Below are 22,009 nucleotides of genomic sequence, written 5' to 3' on the forward strand. Positions count from 1 at the left end.
GCCACCTTCTCTAGAATTGTTTTAAAATGAAAACCACAAAGTCCTTATTAACATCAATTAGGTTAATTTTATTCCTGTATGATTCCAAAATTCCATCAGTCCAGAAGTCTCCAAGGCATTTTCTATGCACTTTATAAATTGACTTTTGCATCTCAAATCAAGGTGTTTGTTTGTTTGTTTGTTTCCAGCTAGTACCTTTAATTGCCATCAGCCTTATTTGTCTGGACTGTTGTGTTATTTGAGGAGAAATTGTCTTGAATGGCTGCCTTGTCAAGCTGTTTGTATTTTAAATGATTGTAAACTTAAAAGATTTGTTTTCAGTTTCCCTTTCAGGTTAAATCTGACACCACCCCTACCCGCCTCACAAGAAACAGCATGTGGGTTTTACAGCAGAGAAGCATTGCACTCTCTGGGGAAATGTTGGCAAACCTAATTTCGTTCGTCTTGGCCGTGCTTGTTAGGGAAGGGGCTTAATGTAAGGTTTGATCTGAATACTCTCAGACTTCAGTGGGATTAGAAAACCAGATGCAGCCTTCTCAGAAAGCATCTCCCTGGAAGGATTTGAAACCAAGCTCATGGATTCTAATGTTTCTACACTACAGGGTGTTTCAGATTCCATTGTGACTTTTGCACCGAGTCTGTTCTGTGTTGACACAAGCATGTCATTCTAGGCAAGAATACTTCGCAATTAAAACGAACATAAGGTAGCATATGAGCCAACAATTCAAGCCAAGAGTGTCAATCCTGCAGCCTGCTGAAATTTTTAGAGGTGAAAGCATCCTGCTGCAGGACCAAGATTATAAATATTTTTTATGCATGCAGGAAACATATTGGCAGTACATAACTTAGTTTGAACATGTATCTGAAGTGTCAAAAAGCACTCAGTTGAATGTGTATCCATTTCTAGATGTATTTTTCACTTCATACCACCTACAGTATAAGATACCACACAAAGGACAGAAGGCTCTACTGCAGGTTAGTGTGCTTGCTGGGTTTATTTTGTGGCAGAGGCTTAGTAGTTTGTATAATAGGACTCAGAAGGAGACCTGGGTACAATTGTGAAGCTGCCCTTGTTTTTCTTTTCCTCCTCTGTCTCATAGTCCCTTTTTACAGGTGCAGACAAAGAGACCAGCCTCTTGGTAAAGCACTTGAACTTCTCTGAGGAAGAAATTTTGTCTAAATAGCAGCATTTAAAGAATGACAAGAGTTTTGCATTTTCTTTAAACAGGCCAGCAAAGAAACTAAACTTGCTTTGGGTGCATCAGTTATTTCCTTTGAGACCTATGCGGAATGATTTGCAAGAGGAAGTAATTAAAGGAAATGTGTTCATATTTCCTGTTGATATGGTACAACATTTAATTCATACCTCAGATTGAGATAGTGGTTTCTTGCTGTTATATAACCACGAAGTCCAGCCCATTTTAATATATTTTAAAGACTACTGGTTGACTGCTCTTTTGTCCCATCTTGTAACTGCTGTGCTTTGGCTCTGAAACTGAGAAAACATCTTCGCTGTTGAGGTGTCTATATGAATAATTTCACAGACTAAAGGAAAAATGCTGATGGCAGCAGCCCATCCTGACCATCTGCTGCTTCCAAGGACACCAGTGTAAATCCCAGTGTAACAAAGGTCATTTTCTCAAGCTGGTCGTAGGTTTCTGTAGGCATGGGGAAGGAACTTGTGAGTCTTACTTTCAGTGGTTCTGTATTACAAATGTACACATTGGATACGCAAGTATGAGAACATAATCGTGGTGGGTTGTTAGTGCTGGGGGTACTAGCAGCTCATAGCCTAACTTCCTAGCTTGGCAGAAGAACCTACTGAAGAAAAAAAAAAAAGCTGCAAATCACATAATCCTAGTAATTGGTTTTAGTAGTGGAAGCAATATCCTTTAAGCACTTGGAATAGATCCTCAGCTGGTAGAAACTCCAGTAGCTCATTACCCAAGTGGAAGCTGTGTCCCTGTACATCCGCCTGTGTAATGCCTGTGGCATCTCAGCTAAAGCTTGCATTACTGCTGTGGATTTCAGTTCTTTATATAATGGGCTTTCTTTACATGCATTGTAACTCCACTGATCTTTGCACAGCAAAAAAATATGAACGAGTCTTAAGGTCCGTTTCCCTTTCTTTGGATTTTTTTTTTTTTTTCAACAATTAGGATAGGTAATTTCAGGAAGTATAGCAGAAATCAGCCTAGGAGTGTTAACTTCTAAAATTCTTATGAGCGTTGCATGCTCAGACACTTCTGGGGAAGGGAATAAGTGTGAAGGTACAATTAAACAGGATTTATACTCCACAGCAGAGAGTACCACCTCCTTTTATGTACCTGGAGTTCCAGGCAGTAGGGAAAAGTCTTTTAGTTGAGCTGATCTTCACAGTACTGGTGACCGTGGTGCTGCTGGAACTGAAATACCAAGTGCAGGAATAACTGATACTTCAACACTAGTATGGGCAACTGATCAAAATAATATCTTTGAGGTTGTCTCAGAAAGTAACTTTTAGGGGGAATGGTGGTAGACGACTAGAACTTTGTTCAGTACTTTATTTGAATTAATTTCTAGCTGAGTTATGTTTTGTTTGTTTGTTTGTCAGAAGAGAAGCATGTTAAGTGCATGTTAAGTTTTTGGTCTGGATTTGACATACCACTAAGAGGACAGTATTAGAAAATTTAAGAACCTCATCTGCTCCAAAATGGCACCTGTTGTGAAAGTACAGTATCTTTAGAGAAGGGCAGCAAGGTTCATCTAAAGCTTATGCTGTGCAGACCTTTATGTTTGTTTATTCTGCTGGAACCCTGAATTTACTGTAGCTCTAGTTGCTGTATTTCCTGCATTTTACCAAACTACATTGTGTCTCATATAAAAAGTTATCTGATTTTGCATTGCAATTTAGAACCCCTTTTAAAATGCTCCTAGGGAAAAGGGGAAGGCTGTAAGGGTGAAATTAATATAGTTACTATTTTAAACTTGTAATGGCTACACATCATAGGGATCACTTTGGTCATCTGGCCTAAACCTCAGTCCTCCAGGATACAGCCAAGCAGTTTTCGTGGCAAAATAAATTAGGAGCTTAGTAGGTCTTACAGGCTCTTACTTCACAGACAAATTAAAGCTATAAATACAGATTTAAAAATTAAGTATGAAAACGTGATATGATGTACAAAGTAGTACTTGGAGTGTTAATGCTGTGCCCTTGTCCCTCTGTGAAAACCTGAAGAAATCCAATGGATGCGGGGGAATCGATGTAGTACTGGAATTTCAATCCAAGCCTGAAGAATCATATGGGATTTGGGTCCTTAAGGAAGCAAACATAAACATTTATTGCAAGATGCAGCTTTTTGCTGGGCGTGTGGGCTGTGCTGGGGAAGAGACAGGGAGGTGATCATTGATTCTCAGAGGCGCTTTACACTGATGCTTCCAAGAAAGGATCAATAAATCAGGGAAGCATTGTGCTAGTATGGGAGAAAAATATGTAAAAGAAATTTGCAGATTCTGTTTCAGCTGTGGTTAGCTCATTCTGTCACAGCCTGAAGCTGGACAAGTAATCTGAAATGAACGCACGGAGCTGGAGCCTTGTCAGTACCACAGTGCTGGTTCAGAAGCCATCATCATTTTCTTGTCTAGTATCATTACTGGATTTGCTAGGATATTAAATATAATGCTGAGAACAAAGGGAATTACTAGTACCTTGGGTCCTGTATTCTTCAAACAACCCATTTTTTTCCTGGTCTGAAACACCTTTTACCATCCAATTTGTTTACTTCTAGCTCTTCTGCATCATTCACGCTTGGTTTGTTTGATTGGGCCTCTAACTGCAGCTCGTGGTTTGCAGGAAGCCTGGTGTTTTCAGTAGGACCTGTCAGACATTATAATCACTTACATAAACACTTCCCAGGCAGGGAAACTGCCTGTCTACTAGATAAAAACTACATTTAGTTCTATTATCTGCACTTGTGTTGGTAGGTGGATTAGATTTAATTTGGAGAAGCGGGCAAGCTGTTTTTCAGACACATCTGGGATTTGGTTTAAGCACAGACTTTCCTACATGGTCCATAAAGTGCATTGTAGCCCTGTAGGAATATGTTGTGTGTCTGCTTCCTGCCTGCAATTTTAAGCACTAACTTTAATGATGGTGCTTCTAATTATGTATAGAGGTAAACTCTCAGACCAAAGATCAGGGAGTTTCCACCACCTGTCCCATTAACTGCAGCAGGGTTTCTGTTGCACAAAGAAATAAACCAAGCACCTAACGCTGACAGTGTGAGGAGGCCGTTCTCCCCATGCTGACTGCACCAGGCACCTTCCATTCCTCCGCAACGTGTAACAGACTAAAGGATGCATCAGCCATATCTTGTCATTTGTGGGTTACGTTATTGTGATTTCCTTTGGGGACAGACGTGAACATTTTGCCATCAGGTAGCAGTCTCCCTGTTTGGTGTTACTGAGCTGGGGAAACTGGTAACACCCAGCCTTTGTGATCCTGACTGCCTGCAAACAAAAGGACTAAGTTCAGTGTCCTGCTAATTGACTTAATTGTTCCCTAACTGAGACTCCAGGTATGTGGGAAACAACCTCTTTTGCTATATATTCTTTGAAGCTTAGCTCTGTTATTCCCATTCAGTTTACCTTGCTATTGGATGTTGCTAAGGGTTTAGTGATGGTTGCCATCACAATTCAGTCCTTAGGCTTGGCAATAGGACTTCTCCTGGTTTGGGGGCTTATCACTAAGGTTTGTGTTTCACTTTTTTTTTTTGTTGTTGTTCCCAGTGGCTGCTTCTGCCTGGGGTTAAATTTAGTTTCTGTTTCTGCCCATAATAGTAAGCCCTAGCTATGGGTTCTAGATAAAGAAAAGAAGAAATATGTTTTCTGATAATTATGATAGCTTCCACCTTGTGTCGTAACTCAGGGATGGTATCAACAGCGCATCTGGGAGGAGACTGAAAGGAGGTAAATAAGGGAGAACATTAAAAGAGAGAGCACAGTAACTGTGCTGTCTTCTACAATTTGAGCATGCATCAAGTCTGATCTGATGACTTCCTCAGACTAATTGAAGCCTCATCTAATTGAGCTGAGAGCTTTCCCTTCTTTAGTTTAGAGTACTTTGTATCCTTGTATCCTTTTTGCTATGTTACCTTACCACTACTCTGATGTGAGAAGGATATTTATTTTTAGCACTTCTTCCCATGATTAATCCATGCAGGTTCTGTTTGGCCATTCAATGCTATTTTAATAATGTAGGCAACAGCTGTTTTCTCCATGTCTTATCAAATATCCTCCATGTTCTAATAATAACAAAGAAGCTTCTTTATTCTTGGCTATTCCAAATTTCCACCCAAGGGATCTCATTGCATTTCTTCATGGGGACTGCAATCTAGGAATAGGTACTTGTGACTAGAGAGCTAGATTCTTTTCTTAAAAAAAAAAAAAAAAAGAAGTAGGGGATTTAACATTCGTTTTTATTTTGATCCTTTCATTAGATCTAGGATGACATTTTAAGGCTATTTTTTAACAGTTCAGTAGTTTTAACTGCCTTACCTTGTTGCATCAATAAAATGTACTCTGTATACAATTAGACCAATGTACTTTGCTGTCAGGTGCTGTAGAGAAGATTTAATTAGGCTAATTTCTGTTTTCATTAACACTTCCATTGAGTGTGTGTTAATGCTGCCATTTACAGATTCTTATTTTGTGATTTTTCTACGTATTTTTTCTCATCCTTTTTGTTGTCCATTTAGTAGCTACTGTCTAATTTTACAGGAGATCTCTTTCTGGTTGATATTATCAGGCAGAATGTGGGGCATCACTGTTAAATGGTATCTTTTCTTCCTGCTGAGCAAGACCGCATGTAATGTTATGCGTTCTTCACAATCTGATAAAGCAAAAATGAGAAGACGAAGCTTCTTTTCCCATTTGTTACATTATCTTAACCATTCTGGACAGTTAATCTACTGAGTTACCAAAGGGTCCCAGTTGTATGGCACAAAAATTTTACATAGATTTCTTTTTCAATAAATAAATAAATAATCCCAACTATAACAGCATTAGGTAGGCTTATTACTGTAATTTTGAAGAAAAATTTGGTTCCATGATACAAGGGAATACAAATACAGTCACTAAACCTACATGTGTGTTTGTTATACATACCTAGGGAAAAATCAGGTGAAGGTGATGGCTGAACTACTATGTTGTACGTCAGGAAGAAAGGAAAAAGTTTGGGTTTGAGCTGGATCTGGAGGTAAAGAGAAGTTCAGCTTGGTGATGTCAGAGCACTGGTGGGGGTTTGTACTTTCATGGGCTTTGAGAAGTGCAAGGTAAGAGTATTCAAAGCTGTTGGTTCTTCTGAAGCCACATGTAGAACAGGTGTTCCCAAAGTTAAGCAGTTTGTGTGTTGACATCAAGTATGTTGATGGCTTTTGGCTCTTCTTGACTCTGCATGTGCACAGGAGGCTTTCAGCTCTTTGGGGGTATTTTTTGCTTTTTAATTAGCTTGTGTCCGGTTTACCAGGGTTTTGCTAAACCTTAATCTCAAGAGTAGGAGCTAGCAGTAGGGGTGAGGAAAGCTGGGTTTGAACACTGCAGGCTGACTACTGCCATCTGGATTTCGTAGCAATAACGTTGTGCTAGGGGAACATGAAATCTGCATGAAGAATGAATCTGGAGCTGAAATTCACTGGGAAGCAGCAGCCTTGGTGGCTGCAGTAAGCTGTGCCATGTAGTGACCCTCCTGGCTGAGTAGTGTTGGGCTACAAAGCAAAGAGATTGGATTATTGGAATGGGTTGGATGGGTAGAAAGGGTTGGAATGGGTGGAGAGTCTGTCATGTTTAAGATTCATCTTAATTATCTTGAGAAAAATCTGGATTTTTGAGATAGTTGCTTGTTTTCAAGCTTTTTACAGTGTGTAGTATACAAGGGAGGAATGCAGCTTATTTTGCAGTGATAGAGGAAGCCTCCATGCCTGAATGCCTCATCAAATTCACTAGTAATAAACAGCATGCTTCTTCTTGCTTAGCAGTCTTACCTTCTTCAGTGAATTTCAGAAAGTCTTTTGCAGGTGAATTTCACCCTGATAAAACATTCTGTCATAGCTCATAGCCAACTTTATTCATTAATCTCCTATCCATACAGCTATGTACTTTTAAAATAACTTGGATATTGATCAGGATTTGGAAGACAAAGTATTTGAACTACGTTAACAGTGTATGAGTTAGTCCCCACTGAACGTTGCCTGTTCTGTCTTCCTAAAAAAAGAAAAAAAAAAAAAAGAGCATTTGCAAACACTTCACTTGGTTTCAGAAGAAAAAAAACGTTGTCAAGGGCAATAATAGCAGAAGTAGAATCCACTTATCAAACTTTCTTTGTCAAGGCTGATATGAAAATTATGTTTGGAAGGCAGCTGTGTTGTAGAGCGCTTTAGAGGCAACTGCTTGTAAACATGAATAGCTTCGTGTATTGAAAAGTCCGGGTTCGCTGGAAAAAATGGCTTGAATTCCAGCATGTGATTTGCCAAATTAACTATCTATTAAAATTTATAATGGAAATTATAATGTTGCTATAGTTACCAAAGCTTCCCTAGCTCCAGGATGGCAGTGCCTTTCACTTCAAAGAAGACTTTTTTTTTTTTCCTCCCTTCTTTCAGTAAATAATGAAATAGTACTTCAAAAAGTGCTTTTTATTTGCATGAATTAGTTGGTGGAATTGTTGCTATGAGGAATCAGAAAAGCCAGAAATATAGCTGTTCCCCAAGCACACACTTTTATATGGTGACACCTTTGAATTAAATCTCATTAAATTTTATTCTTCAGGTCTATACCGTAGGGCAGGGGTGACCATCCTTTGGCTGGGAAGACAAGTATAGCTCAGGGCGGCTCGCTGACTGTGGATAAACTTCAAACAGATACCACTGGGGGTCTCATGTGTGATACTGAGAGAACATGGTTGTGTTTGTGTGCGTTCGGGCTTATATGAGTGGCTTATGCCCACTTGGTCTTCAAATTAGTCTCTCGCTTCTGAACATTTCTGCTGTACAGTACACCTTGACTAGCATATGAAAAGTTTGGAAGGAATGGCTTTTATGGCCAGATACGCCGTTATTATTCCGTTAGGGTTCATTTCCTCTGAAGCTGCAGGTGCTGGCACAGTCAATGTTGTGACCAATTCCTGCAGAATATTAGCACATCTGTCGGAAAGTATAGCCTGTTATTTCTACTACGAAGGGATGGACATAAGCCCTCTGGTGAGATCCTGTTTGACAATTCCTATGCAGCTTTCCTCCCCGAGCTCAACAAATAACAATATTAGTGAGGTTATAAAAACAGCACTGTGTGAAGCAAAGGAAATAAACCCAAAGTGTTTTGCTCTGTCATCCTGGCATCTGTCCTGCCCCAACAGCACATCTGCCCAGCAGAGGCCAAAGATTGAGTGCTGCTTACACAGCTTACTTCTGTTGGGGGTTGTCCTATACTGAGAAGAAAAGGGTATGCACTTGGGCATATCTTATCGTGTCCTCTAGGGTTGTTACGCAAAGACGGCTTTCTTGCTGTGGACATGCCTTTTCTGCATGTTATCAAACCTTTTTTTATTTACCCATTTTGGAGCTTCTGCTTATGGTTTAAAACAATTTTTAAGATGTGCATTAGTGTCTGTAAATAAGCGTTGGAGGGAGAGTATTTGCTAAATTAAGTTTATTTGTTTTACAGCTGCAAAACTTTCTCCTTCAGGAAAACAATCTATCAGGATACATAAAAGCTTTCAGTACGTTTTTGAGTGTGCACATCTGGCCAAGCCGTGACATTCCTGGTGACACAATTCCCTACCCCCTTCCTCACGGCTTTGTCTGTTGTGGGTTAGGCTGGAGAGGTGCGTGAGGATTCCTTTCAGCCTGCTTCAGACACAGAGGAGGAGGATGTAGGTCTCCAGTGCACTGCTTATGGCCAGATTCATCACCTGTTTGTGGGGTTCTCCTGTCCTTGTGTCAGGAGTGCCCAAAGGCTTCCTCAAGTGAAGGTGAAAAACAAATGGTGAGGTAATATCAACTGCAAGTTTTATTACAGCTTGGATGCGTACGTAACATCTAGTATTTCTTATATAAAAATGTTTATTTTGGATGAAATCTGCAGGTGGTCATTGTACCAACCTTCCTGAGGGTAATCAGGAGCTGAGTGGAGGAAGTTTCTTTTGAGTCTGATACTTGCAGGTCCATCTACCATGTAAGAGCCTTTATCGTCTGTGTGTTTTTGAGGTGACGTAAGAATATTCGATGTAATTGCATACTCAGAGAAGAAAGGGATTAAAATGTGAGTTTGTCAGTCATCAGTGTCCATATCCTCTTCTTCACGGTAATAAATAGGGAACTTGCTATTTAAATCGTACAGGCAGTTTTGAAAATAGCTGAAAGCCCTCACAGTTTTGCAACATGCAGTCAAGACAGTTATTTGTGAAAACAAAATGATTCCCATATGCATGTTTGCAAGTACATTTTTAGGTCCATCCAGGGCGTATTTCTGAAAGAGCTTATTCACCAATACCAGCGTGTCTCAAGGTTCAATTTTCTGGCACACTTCAATCTGCTGCCTGAACACGTTCTGAGGGTTGGAAACATCATGTGGTTTAAATAAATAAAAACACCAAATTGCCTGCAGTGCATCTGTGCCCCCTTACTGTGCAGGTTAGCTGCTACTGTGCCATCAGCCTGACAATTTCAATCAAGTTTTTAATGGACTCCCAGGGCTTCCCCAGTTTTTGTTCAAGCAGGCCTAGCACTTGTCCTCCCCAGACTGTTGCAAGCAAAAGCTTTATTTTGGCTTCTGATTATCCAGAAGTGTAGTGATGGAAAAGAGAGAAAGTAGCCAGACAGTGCTAAAATACCAGGAAAAGATCTATCTTTAGAAAAACTGTATAGCTTACATTTTGTTTTGTCAGATTAGGAAGTGCAAGTATAGAGCAGCCACTGATCAGACATGTCTGTAATCTCTTCCAGGCTTTGACAGATTGATCAGTTTTAATTAAGACTATTTTGTTTCATTCATTTTGCCGTTACACCTGAGAGCATTCTCAAGCCTGTGCAGGTTTAGACTGCAAACCTGAGGGGTTTTTCAAAATATAATTGTTGGTCATTTAAAAAAAAAAAAAAAAAAAGTGTAGGCTCTTAATTTTCATTCCTGTTCAGGAAGTTTCCAAATCACCTCTTATGCTTACATTTTCAGCAGAGTTTTTTGTATATCAAAACTTACATGGAAGGAAGGGTGTTCCATAAAACCGTAACAGTTGCCCCTTTGGAATAGTTGTGGGCTAATGTTCTCTTCTAAATAAAATAAGACGTGATTATCTTTCAATGTTAGGTTTTTAGCAGCAGCTATGATAACAACTGGTAAAGTATTGCAATGTATATGGAATAGATGTTTTTATAAAGAGAAAGGTATTCAGTATCTTCACTGTGTCCCTGAAGGAGTTTCAAGTATTATTCCTCCAAACAGTAGGTGGAGACAAAGACCTGATGAATTTTATGTCTCCACAGGCTGATTTTATGAGCTATGCTAGGTCTGTCTCTGATTTTGATATTATTTAATTCATTTAAAAAATAACAAATATCAAAAAATATTCTTCCAAAGTCTCTTAATTTACATTTAAATTAAGTGTAATAATCCTTTTTGCTGGCTATCATTAATAAACTGTTTCTTTCAACCAAAAGGTCGGATTAAGAGATTGAGGAGCTATCTGTGGAAGCACAGATCTATCTTACACCAAAAAATTCAGGTGTCAAAGCATGCCCAGGGTTGACTTCAAGTTTGAACATATCTAGAAATTCCCAGTGGTGTGGGAGTTGCTGCAAAGAAGAGTAGACCTCTGTGCAGACTGCGGGATTGAGACGTGGTCTGCCTCTATGTAAATGGAATTTGTACATGTGCGTATAGTTATTTACATCAATCATCTGCATGTTTATAGCTAGGTGTTTGCGTGCTTACAGCTTGTTTGGTGGCATACATAACGTGGTGTTAACACCGCCTCCGCCTGAATTTAACTGAAATCTAACAATATAATTTGGAATCGTGAGAACAAATGCAGTGTAATCCATAAGGTGGGAGAAGTGGTTTTACTGGTGTTTCAGAAGGAAAGTGGAGCATGCAAGTTTCTCAGATACATTGATTGACTATTTCATGTAAGAAATAAAATATATCCACAGATTTGGTTTCATCATCTCCTTAATAGCATTTGCACAGGACTGCCAGTTTCTTCTGACAGAGGAAGTCTCTGCCACACCCATCATGCCCCGTGTGATGCAGTTGATGGAAATAGTTATGCCAGAGTTGGATTTCCTCGTGTATGACAGTGCAGGGTATGTTTCTCTCATTCTGTTGGATGCAAAGCAGGTTGCCTTAGAAAAGAAGACACGTTGCCTCAGTCCCTCCGTACTCAGATAAAATTATGGTTTGACATTGGCCCTTGTGATTCCAAAGGTACGTGGAAGGATTCACCCCTACATTGGTCTCAAATGCAGCTCAAAAAAAAAAGAGGCAATGAGCAAAATATTTTCCAAGATTAAGACAACACAGGCTTTGGAGCTGATAAAGATGTGCAGCATCAAAGCCTTTAGCAGTATCACATCTGTTCTGGTGAATTGGGTGTTTTTCAGGGTATCTGTCTGAATAAATCAAAATATTCTCCAGTAACCATTAGTGGGAAGCTGAGAATGGCATACAAGTGGGTGTATGGATCTTGCCACAAGTGTTGCCCAGAGCCTGTCTTTCCAGTGTCATTCTCATTCAAATGGAGGCAAGGGGAATCTTGATTAGGAAGTCTGAACATCTCAACATTGCTTCAGCTCTCAAGGACAGAAGCAGCATTCAAGTATTTAAATGCAATGTGGTGTTTTCCAATTTTGACCTACTGAGCTAATTGCAAGGGTCAAACAGAAATCCTAAGTTAGAGAATAAATGGCAATAACGATTGAATGTGCAGCCACATGACAGCGCTACTGCTTGATACAAGGATTGCTCTTATTGGTCTCACTTAAAGTTACAGTTCACCAGGGTTTCTTCTATGCTTTATTATAAGAGCATAATTTAATTTAAAATGTCAGGGTCTGTGTAATAAACTGCGTTAGATCATTAACAGGTACAAACTGTTATATTCCTGAGGCTCATGGTGCTTCTCACTGTAAATCCAGCACAAGGCATCTGCAGCTAGGAATGAGGAGGAGTAGGGTATGATGGAGCCATCTGAACCTTGCCAGACTGAGGAAATAGGGTTTTGTGAGGGGCCCTGAGCCAAATGGGGATGGGTCATCTGATGGCCTGTTCTCTGGCTGTATCTACCTGCATCTACTCTTTGTCCACCAAATCATAATTTAAGGATGTACTTTCTAAATGAGTCCTGTGCAAGAGCATCCACAGTCAATGCTCTTTTGGGCTGCGGCAGGACAGAGGGTGTTATGTGAAGCAGGGGCGTATGTAGCTTTTGGACTGAACTTGTGAGATCCCAGCTTCCTCCCCTCCACCTACTTGCTGTGAGGGTCTCTTGCTGGTGTACCTTGGCTCTCAAGGACAATAGGTGGGTCTATATCATACCTTCGCCTGCACCTGCTGAGACTCCATGCAAAGCTGTAAATCGTGGGGTTTTGAACTCCTATCTGCTGCAAAACAGGCATTAGAAATTTTTTTTAGGTGAACATACAGCTCTCAGTATGTATGATTTTCCAACTCAAGCTGGTGACCTGAAAAGACAGCCTCACAAATTATTGATGGCTGGTGCCATTCACCTCCTCCTGGCCCGTGTGCTGATCACAATGCATGGAGGAACACTGGTGCATCACTGCAATGAAGAAATATTTAGCAATACACTGCTTAAAATATATAAAGTAAAAACTATTAATTTCTATCTACCTACACTTCCAAACATAATGATAAAGAACTTAAGTTTTTTTTTTTTTTTTTGTCTGTTTCTTATATATGAGGGTAGCTTTTATAGTTGGTTTTCTGGAATGAAGAAAATAATGGATGCTATGCTCTTTGCATGTACTTGTTCATGCTTCTAATATTAATCGTATGATTTGTAATGGAAGGTGCAACTAAAAAATAAAAAAAACAATAGTTGTAATGGAACCGTTGGAAATGTCTGATTAACTTCAGTAGCATTTGTAGTATTTAAATGGCATTGCTTTCTATGTGTAATTAAATGAATAAATATTTCATACAAAAATGTAGAAATGGATCAATATACGTCATCCAATTTATTGGTTTTCTGCATATGAATTTTCCTTATGTTGCTCTATAAATGCGTGTACATAATTTATAAATTCATATTCTATACTAACAGCAAACATAATTGATGAGGGGAAAAAAACAACATCAAGTTAGTATATTTTGTTATCTTCTCACTAGTTTAAAAATGTCTTTGGAAGTGGAAGGATAATTAACAATGTGTAATCATTTAGTTTCATTTTTAAGGATGGCATGTGGATAATATCTGGTAGGTTTGAAACACGAAGCTGCCGTAGCCACAAGCTTTAAGTGCTAATAGGCTGAATTATATGATTCAGTTCGGAGAGGTATGAAGGGCTGCGAAACACAGAGCTAAGAAACCAGGATGGACAGAGCTTTTCGTTCCAGCGAATGGTTATATGTTTTTGTTGGCTCTGCTCTCTCTGTTGGCTAACATTTAAAGGATGCTGACTACTATCCGAAAGGAAGAATGAAGTGTCAGAAGTGGCTGGAAGGAGACTTCTTTGAAAGTTTCTGAATTTGTGAGCCAGTAAGTAAGTGGGCAAATGTAGTGTTAACTTGGAAGGAAGTAAATTTCATTTGTGCGTGTTATTTTGTTCACAAAAAGCCAAATCCCGAGAGATACTGAGGATTAAGTGTTTTTTGATAAAACATTGTTTTGTAGAAGCAACTCTGGGTTGCCTTGGGTTTTCTTCTCTACATATGCACAAGATCCCTCTCTTCCTTTGACAACTCTAGTTTTGCTCAAATTATTTATCAAAGTGCTTTGTAATGTCTGACTCAAATGCACGTAACATTTGCCTAAAAAATGTGTTTTGGTAATGAAAGACTTTGCTTGAGGTCTCTGCTATTAAATCTTTGCTGAGGGGCAGGGAGAGGCTGTGAGTTTTTTGGCGAAGTTAATAAAATGTGTGGATTAGTGAAGTGCTGATTAGTGAGGTTCTATTGTAGACAGAAACATTCCTGCCTTAGCTGAAACCCAGATGGAAAGCTGCCCGCCTCAGATTGCGGAAAATGGTTTATGTTGCTGGTTTGCTGTAGTATGTTGCTGAGGTTGCAGCAAAGTGAATCTTACTAATGTCTTGAAGTGTAATTAACTCTGTTGTTCGATGTAAATATTTGAATTCTGCTCATTCAGTTTCTACAGGGGCTTGTTTAAAACAATTTTTACCAAAGAGCTCAAAGGCTAGTAGGAATGTGTGTGCATTAATAAACTTCTCTTTGTCCTGGACTTGATCCAGAGCTTACAGAGGGCAAATGGGAAGATCTCATCCTATCTGATATATTTACAGTAGAGCTCAGAGTGCTTGATCAAGGCTTCATTGTGCTGTCATTGTGCCTAGGGTTTAGTTTTGATATGAAACAGAGTGTAGGACATGGACACGACAGGCAAAAGGATCCAGGGTACTAGAAGGCTGAGGGGGAAAAACTCATGGCATTGATCAGAAAAATAGTGGATTGTGGCATCCTCTTAACATTACATAAAAATTATGGCTCTTTTTAAGGTGTAGAGCTCCCATTTTCATTCCTGAACATTGGCTTAAATGACCAGTAGTAACATTGGTCAAAAAAGACCTGAATCTTTGGGAAATAAATGTTTATTTTGTTGTAATCGTAGTCATTTGGGTGGGGGAGGAAGTGTTTGCTGCTGAAAGTGTTGTTTTGTTTTGTTTTGTTTTAATCCTCATTTCTGAGATCTGCAATACTTCTTTCTGAAATGGAGCGTGCTTCCTTTAGGAAATGTCGAATTGCTTCCAAGGCGTTTCACATTATATTCTCTGGGACTGGGCTCCCTAGTATGAATATTTTCATACTGCCTTCCAGACCAAAGGCTCTGGTGAGTCCTGCCTGCTTAAGAAAGTAAAACTGAGGCAAGATAAGAATGCAGCCGTTCAGCAGCAGATTGTCAGCTTTCCTGGGCCTAAGCTATATCTCCCATACGATTCCCTGGCAGTGTTTCCAAATGTAAATATCTCTTCTGCCAAACGGGATTTTTTTTGTTGGCATTTTGAATTTTCACCAGAAACAAAATTATTCTATTTATCTGTGACGAACTCTGTTTCTGAGCGGTTCTCCTCAGTTTCTGCAGCAGCGAGGACAAGCAGGATTCTGCAGTAATTGCGCAACGGGGGAAGCAGCACAGCCCAGACAGTGCCGGGAACTGAGAATCAGATTGTCATTATATTGCTGGCTTGCTCTAGTAATGGCCTTGGTGATTCACTTTACTGAATGTTAATTTTTATACCACCGTGCAATGTGCTATAATGATGACACTCACGTCCTATGGATGTTGTCAATTTTATTATTTTCTGTGAAAGTACCTTGAGACCCTTGGATCTTAAAGCACTAATTATTCACACTGATGAGATTCAACCTGGTCTTCAGATCACTGGCGAAGCTGCAGACAGAGGTAAGCAGCAGATTGGAGTGGTTTGTCAGGAGCTTTGAAACTGTGTGTGAATTTTTTTCTGAAGATGTATGCCCTGTGTCTGCAATGAAAATAATTAACAAAAGCAAAGGCACGCATTGGTCTGGTGGTGACTCAGTAGCATGGCATTTGCCATAGTTTCAGGTCCTTAATTGCAAGTTTTTCCTCAAGTAGGTATCCATAGAAGGGCTGTTGCAGTCTCAGAAGGATGTTCATGGGGATGTGATTGTTTCCTTTCTTCTTCACCCTAGCAGCAATCAAAGGAGCAAGGGCAGGGCAGGCTGGGGGGAGCTGGCAGTAGCTGCAGCAGAGCAGCAGTGCAGCTTCCCTCCCTCCACACACGTATTGCTCACTGGTTAGTCACTGCTGCCTCTTCCTGGGGTCAGGCTCAGAGGCTCTGCCTGCTGTGGGTGGGGTATGGCTAGCACACAGCAGGCAAAGATTTAACCTCTGCAAAGGGTGACGTGGACAATATCTGCATGGGAATGCCCCATCCAAAACAGATAAAGGCCTGCAGTGGAAATTTTTTTTTTTTGTAGTGTTTGATTTTGTTATTGTTTTTTAAGACCAGGTAGATAAAGTTCATTTGGAAGAATTACTGTCTGAAAAGACAAGGTAGACAAGAGGTGGGAGGTAGTGAGTCTTACTCTGCTTTACTGATTGGCTACTGAGGCATAGAGAAGGAAATTACTTTCTCGATGACACATGGAGTGAGGATAACAGTTCATTTTCCACATCATTCATCCCAGCACAGTAGTGTCCTTCCTCTCAAACTTCGAGTAAAACAAACCTTACCTTTAAACCTTTCTTTTTTTTTTTTTTTCACTAATAGAAAGTTAAATGGGGAGAGAGGATGAAAAGTGTGTTTAAGAGTATTTGTATGAACTGCAGTTTCCTCTGTAGACGGAGACTCCTGGGCTGTTCTGTTCTGCATCAGTTCTTAGTAGAGAAACAGCTAACTTGGAGGAAATATGTAGATATATGTGTTCAGGTAGTTCCTGTATCACACCCACAGGAGGGCTTTGTGAAAGCTGAGTCTGAGTGAGTGCACCAGTCCTGGAAAATCACAGGATTAGGCCAATCTCCTTACCAACGTGCCACTGCCCCTTCTGGTGAGTGCGTGGCTGAAGAAGCAAGGATACTTCTCATCAGTTTGCATGTACACTATCTGCGGTTTTAAACCTTTGGGCACCTTGTCAAATAACTGCTGTGGACATAAACCATTGCTGCACATCGGTGGCATAGAGAACAGGAGAGATCATTTCACTGTTAGTTCTTCGTGTCATGTCAAGCGAAGTAGAAATTGCTCATCCCGAAGAGAAGGAGATGGCAGAAGGAAGCTCGCTTTAATGAGTGGTTGTTGTTTGGAACTGAGCACTAACAAAAATGTCTTTCATCTCGTTCCAAGGTGTCATTTGGAGTGCCAGGTACACAGTATGCTCTTGAGTTGCATAACACTATATCCCAGCTCATTAATGGTTTATTTTTCAGAGCTATGCTCCTTCACTCATAACACCTTTGGTGTGAGCTGCCAGAAGTGTGAGGACTGATTTCTTGAAGGCTCACAAACTGAGCCCTTAAGCACACAGCTGGGGTAGTGTGTGTAAGTCTTTGCTTGTCCTGCCAGCCTGGCAGTGTCACCAGATGTACCGGTCAAAGCATTAAATGTTCTTGGTGGCTCTTTACTACTATGGTGACAGCGAGTCGCCTGTATTTCCAGCTGAATGAGAAGAGCTTTGCCAAGCTAGCTTGGTTTAAGTCTGATCCAGAAAAGTGCTAACCCCAGGGCTTGGCTGAGGGGACCAATGGTACGGTTCCCTATGTGCCACTAAGTTTCTCTGAGCACTTCAAAAATCTCTCTCTGTGATGTTTTCCCTCAATTGATTTTGCTTTTCAGCTCTAAGTTTTATTTGTGGCAGAGGCAGTTATAGCATTGTAGACCCTGCATACAGGCGATGCCTTTGGGGAACCTGCACTGTAAAGAGCTTCCCATTGGGCATCAATGCAAGCTAAGTTCGGCCAAGAGTCTGGCTTGGTGCTAGTTCTTTTCTCTGCGTTACCTGTTTTTCACAAGATGCAAAGCATTATAAACATCATTTTATGGGACTGGCTAGAAGCCTTTGCTTTTCATATTAAATTATGTGGCTCGTAACTTTTTAAGCTAAAGCATAAATTCAGCATCAGACTGAAGATGACTGCTTTTTTCCCACTATAACTTTTTTCAGGACAATATGTGCAAAAAGAAAAATAAATCATTTTAGAGGCACTCTGAAGAATAACCATGTGAGATTTTAAGGTTATATTGACTTCTGAGAATGCAATTTCTGGGTTAAGAATAAGGATCTTTGAAGTAGGAGTTTTCTGTAAGAGTGATTCATGAAGCTTTTTGGAGATGTGTATCACTGTATTAGGTGTGAGTTCTCAATGCATACTCTGCCTCTGATCTACGTGGCTCCACATCCTGAGTAAGCATTTGTCTCTTAATCCCTGACAACCCTACCAAATTAATATATGTGCAGACCTAGTGAATATTAAATAAAAATAAAAAGCATTGTTGTAGTTTACAAACTGTGATCCTAGCCAGTTGCTTCTTGTGGTGCAGCCTACCTCTGGACAACAAAAGCCCCTGATCTTTTTATCAAACAGAAATGGCTGCATGTTGGAATTCTCTTAGAAAAAGACCAGCAGCTGATTTTAGAGGAATGGGAACTGGAGGAGTGTAAATGTTGTAAAGATACCATTGGTTCTCCAGGAAACGCAGAAGGGTCACCTGGAGGAAGGGAAAAACCTTTAGGAAAAAGTGCTTTGTCTGTAAGAGCCTTCGATTACTTCAGAGTCTGACAAGATGTTGTCTTGTCTAACACGGACAGTGTATTTCTAGCACCTTAATGGAGTTGTTGGAAATCCCATTTGGAATGAAAATTCCCATAATTTGGGGCAACTGTATTTCACACCTGCAACGTTTGCTCTCCATTCCCCCTGAGGGTGTTCTGTTGAGTACAGAACCCAGTCATAATTTGTTTCTAATTATCAAGAGATTCTGTGAAGTACAGCTGTCCTCATGTGACCGTGGCCCATCACTAAAGCAACATTTTTTTTCACTGAATTAATGAAATTGAGAATGCATATAAGACAAAAACGAGTGCTCTGAGTCCCAAGGCAAAAAAAAAAAATCTGCAAAGCTAGGAATGCCAGGCTAGAAAACACATGGCTACGTGCCTTATTGCCACCTGGTGATGACACCAAGTTCCCTGCAGTGAGACTGACTCCTCTCTGTGTCGTGTCCTTCTCTATTTCCTTCAGTGAGTGTCCTCCTTGTGTGCAGCATTGTTGACTGCTCCATGGTTGGTACTCAGAGCAGATTCCTACAAGGGCACGCTGTACTCCTCTCTGTGAAGCTTCCTTCTGGTCTTTTTATCTTTTCTTCACGTATATAACTTCATGTGCGTGGGTGCTGTTTGGTTTGCTTTGGTTTTTAAATGAGGCCAGCCTGTCTCAGTAAATTAAGCTACGCCTAGTAACGGGACCACTGCGAGAATGTGGACTGCGAAGTGTCAGTGGTATGACTGCAAAAGGGTTAAATCTGTCTTGTATGCCTTATAAACTTTTAATTTTGCATCTGCTTATTGTGTGGTCTTCAGCCTTGGTTTACTAGTTCCTCTCCGCACCATAAAGGCGGGCACGTTACAAGTGAAACAAATACTCTGTTCTCAAACATGCCCGTTGGACTCTGCTGAAAAATGACTTTCTAACCAGAGCATGAGAACTAGAGTTATTCCGAAATCAAATGATTAAAGCCTTGCTTCAGCAGATGTGGCTTGAATCATTGGCCACAAATCTCTCCCTAATGCAAACAACTAATGTGTCCTCTTTGGGAACACAAAGAAAGGGCAAGAGAAGAGAAACAGATCAAAATTTTCTTCGAGTGCTGGCTTTAATATCTTGGGAGGTCTCCGAGGAAAAAGGACTGAGTTGACAAATAGATGTGAGAAGTGCTGAGAGCACAACGTTGTGCTGTTAGGGAATGTGTGGGTGTTTTCTTTGTACCTTTGGAGCTGAGCTGCCACCCCGTAGTAACACCAGCTGCCCCTGATAGCCGAGGTGAAGCCACTGCTGGTCAGAACCTAACAGGGAAATCTCATCAGTCCGAGGTAAAGATCCCTTTGCACATTTATGCCTGATCCTTCACTGGCATTAGGCTGGCACTAGTCTTACTGTGCCATCATATGCCAGGGTGAGCTGTTCCAGTGTGATGTCTTATGCTGATATTACTTCACCAGTCTGACTTTGGTTTCAACTGATAGGAAATCAGTTTTCCTTCTCTAAACTACTTGTTCTGAGATTTATTTATTTTTTAAAAATGGGGTCTCATATATCTACTGCTATCAAATATATATATATTTTATCCTACTACCAAAATAAACTGATAAGGAAGGAAAGGCGCTGTCCCAAGACACAGCTCCAGTGGGTATAAATTGTCAGAAGTCACTGTGGTACCATCACATTTTAGCTACAAAATCTGATCTTTTGCAAGTTACAGTCTAAGTATGTGCCCTGACTCCTTTGCAAGGAATACCTGGATACTCTTTGTTGTTGAAAACTATCACAGTGCTCCATGGGAACTGCAGGAACCCTTTCCTTGTCTTTTCAAATACTTCCGGGAAGCTGCTCACTGTAGTTTGTGTGATGGCCATGGAGCCCTGGGATGAAATCTGTGGTCAGATACAAACACACCACAGCTATTAGCACGTTTGTCATACTCTGATCATTAGGGAACTGTAGAGAGAACCAGGGCACAGGCAAAAACAGATACCTTCCCAAAGTTTGTTTTATGTTGTTTTGGAGAATACTCAGACCATAGCAGAGATCAACCAAAAATATTTCTCATATTAGGACAGAGCAGTCTCTTTTCCTCTCTTCTAACACAGCCCTCAGTCTGTTGCTTGTGGTCCTCGTCTTATCTTGTACATTCTCATGTTTCAAACCCAACCAAATGTGATGACTTACCTGGTGCTTTCAGTTCCACAATATGCCCCTCCTGAATATTGGTGCAAATCAATCGTCTTCTAAAATACTTTAATTTTCTGTCAGCTTGCTGTGTTTTACATCTGTTTTCAGCTTTAGGAAAGAGATAAATCACGGATGTTTGTAGGTAATCTGGCTAGGAGGTGCTGTGTGATTGAGGAAGGCAGCCCCTGGCAAAGCCAGGGCTGGGGAAGGCACCCAGGGACACTTCTTATTGCAGTACAGAGAAGAAAAGCAAATTCCTTGGTACTGGGTGGCAGCAGGACCACCGAGATGACACTGAAGCAATTAGCTAGAAGTCAGTAATGCTGGGGGAAGATCTCAACTCACTGTGATATGTTACATATTGATCAATTCTCTGTGCTTTCTTCTAGACTTCCATTCTAATCTTTCCTCCATTTCTATTTTTATCTATGTTACATGACCTGCAACTTATTTGTTCAGATAAACATCATCACTTTCATCCCTGTGTTGCCTGATATGGGGCAATGCGGAGCCTAATATTACTTTAATCCATCAACAGCTGTAGTCTCAGATACAGTGGCTCACTTTTTGACTGTGAAAATCTGTCTATTTTCTGCCCAGTCTTTCCATTTTCTTGTTTTAAAATGAAATAGCACAAAGGACATTGGTAAATACGTGCTGCTGCACCAGGGGGGTCTGCACTGCCGTGAGGCTCTGATGAACTCAATGGAAAACTGCTTGGCATTGAGCATTGCTTTTCGACATTTGCCCTAATCAAATAGGGTATTCAGGGCTCTCTGTAACTTGCAGTGTGATTTGATTCTGAATTACAAGGAAAGACAGACTGCATTGCCCCAGCAGCATAGCAGGATATTAAGGTAAATTTAAATGTAACGTATTCACAGGTTCCTTGACTCAGCTAATGATGGAAAGTGACTTTTATATTTTATATAAACAGCTATCTGGCCTTTAGAATTTTCAGCTCTTAGAGTTTCCCATGAGATTGCAGTTTTCTGAATCTGCATGAAAAATGGTAGAGGAACAGCACACAGATCAGCTGGCACTGGCAAATTATTTTTTAAATGCCATTCTTGAGCCTACGTCTGGAAGGGTGTGAATCTTTTTTCAATCATATTGGTCTGACAGCAACTTCATCAGAGTTAGGTCTTAATCTTTGTTTCCAGCAGGTGAAAACTCGTTCCTTGCTTTGATTAAGGAAATGCTGCCATTTTCTCTTTGACATGCACTTATTGTTGTGTCAAGAAGGATGGAAAACCACTGATGTCCCTGCCCTGCAGTTAAGGCTCATTCTTATCCTCTGCAGTTACGATTCACCTTTCATAAGCTAGAAGTTTGTGGAGGCTGAGGTGCTTC

The 22,009-nt window shown here is 40.4% G+C and overlaps 1 protein-coding gene across 10 annotated transcripts in view; it reads left to right on the top strand.

Moving 5' to 3' along the window:
- COPRS (coordinator of PRMT5 and differentiation stimulator) overlaps positions 1-22,009 on the top strand; it is a 99,373-nt gene that overhangs the window by 6,796 nt on the left and 70,568 nt on the right. The window contains exon 4 of one of the 10 annotated variants that reach the window (XM_084491953.1): positions 8,698-8,938. The exons of 8 other annotated variants lie outside the window; for them this stretch is intronic. In XM_084491953.1, the coding sequence (XP_084348079.1) occupies positions 8,698-8,789 (92 nt within the window). In that variant the 3' untranslated portion in view covers positions 8,790-8,938. Of the gene's footprint in view, positions 1-321; positions 994-8,697; positions 8,939-22,009 lie in introns of those variants that run through there. One more of the 10 variants, XM_084491944.1, reaches the window with a different exon arrangement.

The sequence above is a fragment of the Aythya ferina genome (genome assembly GCF_964211825.1).
Source record: "Aythya ferina genome assembly, chromosome: 18".
NCBI lineage: Eukaryota > Metazoa > Chordata > Aves > Anseriformes > Anatidae > Aythya > Aythya ferina.